This window comes from Nelumbo nucifera, chromosome 2 (assembly GCF_055504915.1).
Source record: "Nelumbo nucifera cultivar China Antique chromosome 2, China Antique-T2T, whole genome shotgun sequence".
In the NCBI taxonomy this organism is placed as follows: Eukaryota; Viridiplantae; Streptophyta; class Magnoliopsida; order Proteales; family Nelumbonaceae; genus Nelumbo; species Nelumbo nucifera.
The window spans coordinates 85959036-85963812 of record NC_142650.1 but is presented as its reverse complement, the minus strand read 5'-3'; the positions used below and the strand labels follow the sequence as shown (position 1 = coordinate 85963812).

Genomic DNA, 4777 nt, shown 5'->3' with positions numbered 1-4777 from the left:
GGCAAGGGAATTTTTCTCTTCCCATTCTTGATTGTCCCTCCTGTGGGACTTAGAAGCCCTTTCACCCGGACGGTCTAGAGCAGGGTTTTTAGCTACTTTGTCCAATTTTTTGGACGTCAAGACCAACATAAGGTTACGATACCAGTTAGCGTAGTTTGGGCTCTTAAGTTTGTTGTCGTCCAGCAATTTAGCGAATTGTCCGTTTGCCATTTCTGATGAAAACCAAATATTAGTCAACAACCTTATTTGATTCATGTTATCTACATAGATATGGCTTTTAATCTATGTTTCATATCCATTTATTCATCTCCGAGATTTCCCTCCTATCTTAGTAACGAAGACTACGAATTATGTCTCTGGAAATGTAGGAAATCACATAGGGTGCATGGAGCCAACTGTTTCAGCTGCATAACCCCACCACCTTTCTGTGAAGGATCATATCCACTCATCTTATGAGCTTTCCCTTTGGCCTCTATCAGACAAGGTTCATTGCCATTTTAGGTTAAACCTTTCTGTCCAGTGAGTGCTCACCCATCATATTCGTGAATGCCAAGGTACCGTGAGAGAGTCTTCCATTTTAGGATAGGCCCTTTCCACATCGGTCGACGCCCCTATCATCTTATAACACAATCCAACATATCCAGCAGCAAATGGATAGCCCAATTTTATGGTGTGTTTCCTCATTACTGAAGGACCCATCTTCATGTTAATGATGGAAGGCCTTTAGAGAGTTCATCATATGAATCTCCCTATCACATGTACTCATATTTCAGTGGAGGGAACAAAATATTATGCCCTAGTTTAATTTAGGTCAAACCAAAGTGGCTCCCAATAGCTTTCATAAAGCCATATTTAGGTGGGCCCTAAACGGTTAGGGATCCGCACGATTCCCCTTGGGGATGAAGCTGGTGTGGGGCCCAACACGAAGGGAGATCACCCAATGATCTTAAGGACACCATGGAAATGATGTGCATTCAGCCATGGTGTGCGCAAGAGCGACTATTGTATCAGCATTGGCCAAGTACTTATGGCTCATGAACGTTGCACATCACATATCCATACATCACATGCAGGAACAACATAATTGATCCAATCAATTAATAACTGTAAAACCCATAATTAAAGCCCATAAAAATTCATAATATTATCTAGGTATATGGGCTGAATTGCAAAGAGCAGTTCGGCCCATATAGCTTTTATTCTAAAAATGGACTAAAGCAGTTTTAACACATTAAAACTGGGTTTTACAAGTATGGGCTGAATTGCATCTTGCATTTAACCATCAACTCCTAGATCCATGAGTAGAAAATAAGGGCTGAGAACAGCCCCCATCAAACCACAGATTCGGTCCAACCAGTTTGGTCCAATCTGGTTCGAATGGGTCTAGGGTTTGATTTTTAATTCAAGATTTAATTCAAGAATTCGATCTGAAATTAAATTACTAAAACAAGACATTCAAGAATCAATAGGAGGGCTGTTCGTAGGACTGCTACCCTGCAAAACAAAAGTTAGATCGCAGCATGCATTTTCAAAAACTGTAAATCGCAGATAGCCAAACCCTTATCTGCGAAAATTTCCTCCTTGCGCTTTCTGCTTCAATTTCGAATGAAATAAAATAGAAAACCTAATTTCTATTAATATTACATTAAAATTGAATTCCTATACATTCTATCTAAAAATAAAAAAAAAATTATTTATAGACCAAGAAAGTAAAAGAACAGCAAAAACACAGAATTCTTGTGCCATTAATGATTTTGATCTCCACCATACGAACAGCCCAAAAATCAAGAAAAATATGCATAACTATTCTAAATATAATTCAGATTCATAAAAAATTAATTTCAGTTCAATCGCCAAAAATCTGGGAACCGATTTCCCAGAAAATCTCTAATCTGCACAAATCGGGTAGAACGCCTTCTGCCCATTTGCGCAGTTCCAGATCTGGTTAATTTTAGTTTAAGATTTGAACCTGGCTCTGATACCACTGAAGGGATGAGAGATCCATCATATGGATGGCCAATCCCTGTAGGTAGGTTGGGCGAAATTTCAAAAATTTCTCTCTTTCCCATGTGGGAATCACATTCTCTATTTTAGAAAACTACATTTTCAAGGATCAATCTTGAACCTAAACCAGACCAGATTTGAAACCAAAAGGGAGTGGAGGGTTATACCTGATATGAAGTAACAATAAACTCCAATGAAGGTGTTCACGCCCAAGGAAAAATCCAACGATTGCTTCCACCGAAGATGACATGGTGCAGGATGAAGCAAAATCAGCAAGATGGCTCTTCAACAAGAATCTGATGGAAGGCGAGTGAGCATGACTTCTAATTACCTTTTCTACTAAAAGTTAATATCAAGAACACTTTTTCATCGCTCCCACTAGTGGAGATCGAACTGGTATGGCGGCAGGAGCAGGAGAGAGCAAGAGCAGAAGACAGAAGCAGTTCGATCTCCACCTGTGGGAGCGATCAAGAAGGGTTCTTGATATTACCTTTTGGCAGAAAAGGTAATCTAAACTCATGCTCACTAGCCCTCCATCAGATTCTTGCTGAAGAACCATCCTGCTGGTTCTGCTTCATTCTGCACTGTGTCATCTTCGGTGGAAGCAGTCTTTGGATTTTTCTTTGGCCGTGAACACCTTCATTGGAGGTTATTATTACTTCGTATCAAGTATATCCCTCCACTCCCTTTTGGTTTCAGATCTGGTCCAGTTTGGTTTCAAGATTGATCATTGAAAATATAGTTTTCTAAAATAGGGATGTGATTCCCACATGGGAGAGAGAAATTTTTGAAATTTCGCCCAACCTTCTGCAGGGTTTGGCCATCCATAAGATGGATCTCTCATCCCTTCACAATCAGCATCTGTGTAGGATTCAAGTTTCATATGACCATGCTTAGCAAATAGATATCCCTCTCCAGGAGAATCCTTCAAATAACACAGAATTCGCTCTACTGGTGCCATGTGAGTGTGCCTGGGAGCATGCATGAACTGACTAATGCAACTGATAGCGTATGCAATGTCTGGCTGAGTCATGCATAGATAAAGAAGTTTCCCAAGTAGCCTCTGGAAGACTCCCTTATCTTTCAACATTACTCCATTTGAGGCAGAGAGTTTATGACTCATATCAATAGGAGTAGCAACTAGTCTTGCATCCATCTTCCCTGTTTCAGAGAGCAAGTCAAGTACATACTTTCACTGAGAGATATGGATCCCATCCTTAGGTTGAGCAACTTTTATGCCAAGAAAGCATCTCAATTCCCCCAAATCTTTTATCTCAAATTCTGTATGAAGGAAAGATTTAAGGTCAAGAACCCTGATACATCATTACCAGTCACAACAATATCATCAACATACACATTCAGATAAACTACCAAAGATCCTCTCCTCTTCACAAAGAGGGTATGATCAGACTGAGTTTATACATAGCCAAAGTTAACTAGGGCAGCCCTAAAACTTTCAAACCATGCCCTAGGGAAATGTTTAAGTCCATAAAGAGATTTCTTCAGCTTGCAGACTTTCCCTTTCGTATTTGTTTCATGCATTCCTGGAGGAAGAGACATATAGACCTCCTCATGTAACTCTCCATTCATAAATGCATTCTTTACATCCAGCTAGTAAAGTAGCCAGTCTGAGTGACCAGCCAGAGATAACATAACTCTCACAGAAGTCATCTTGGCAATAGGGGCAAAGGTCTCCAGATAGTCTATCACAGAAGTCATCCGATGCTGCAACCATTTCCTACAAATCAGCATTCAACATTGGCCCCTCTTTCTCAAGATGCTTACTAATGGAAACTTCTAATCCATCCTTTCCATTAAGTTTGAAGACTTCCTATGCCAAAGAATCAATTGCATCAATAGAACAAATAGGATTATCATCAGTAGGATATTTCATGCCATCATAAATATTAAACTTAACAATTTCACCATCAAATTCCATGGTGAGTGTGCCACTATAAACATCTATCTTAGCCTTGGATGTTTTTAAGAATGGTCTTCCTAGCAGAATAGGAGTGGTTTGATCACCATTATCCAAATCAAGCACATAAAAATCAGTAGGAAAAACCAAATCATTTACTTTCCCAAGAACATCCTCAACTACACCCTTAGGATAGACATTAAATCTATCAGCCAATTGAATCACTACACCAGTCTTATTCAAAGGTCCAAGTTTCAAAGAAACATATATAGAAAATGGCAAGACATTAATAGAAGCTGCAAAGTCTAACATGGCCTTCTCAATTCTAGTGTTACCTATCATGCAGGGGATAGTGAACATACCTGGATCCTTGCACTTTGTAGGGAGTTTTCTTTGAATAACTGTAGAAACATTCTCCCCTACTATCACCTTGTCACATCCTTTTAGTTTCTGTTTCCTTTTATGTGTACACAATTCTTTCAATAATTTAGTATAATGAGGTACTTGTTTAATAGCATCTAAGAGTGGAATGTTTACCTCGCATCTACGAAAAGCTTCATAAAAATATTTGAAATGTTCATCTTGTCTAGATCCAGCTAAAGCATTAGGGAAAGAAGGTACCGGTTTATAATCAGAAAGAGGTGGAAACTTACGCTTAGGTACTTCATCACCATCAGGAGTGATGTCTTTCTTCTTTTCATGATTTGACAATGCAAGGGCTGCCCTTGCTGGAGTCTCAACCTCCTTACCACTTCTCAAAACGATTGCACTTATATTTTCTTTTGGATTCACATATGTTTGAGAGGGTAATTTCCCCAAACATTGTGCCTCTAACTGATAAATTGCGGTCACCAT

At 39.3% G+C, this 4777-nt stretch overlaps 1 protein-coding gene across 1 annotated transcript; it reads right to left on the bottom strand.

Moving 5' to 3' along the window:
• Positions 1–3835: 3835 nt before the first annotated feature.
• On the bottom strand, positions 3836–4777 carry LOC148802414 (uncharacterized). Its single transcript, XM_088897895.1, has one exon. The coding sequence runs from the start codon at positions 4775–4777 to the stop codon at positions 3836–3838; it is 942 nt and encodes a 313-aa protein (XP_088754021.1).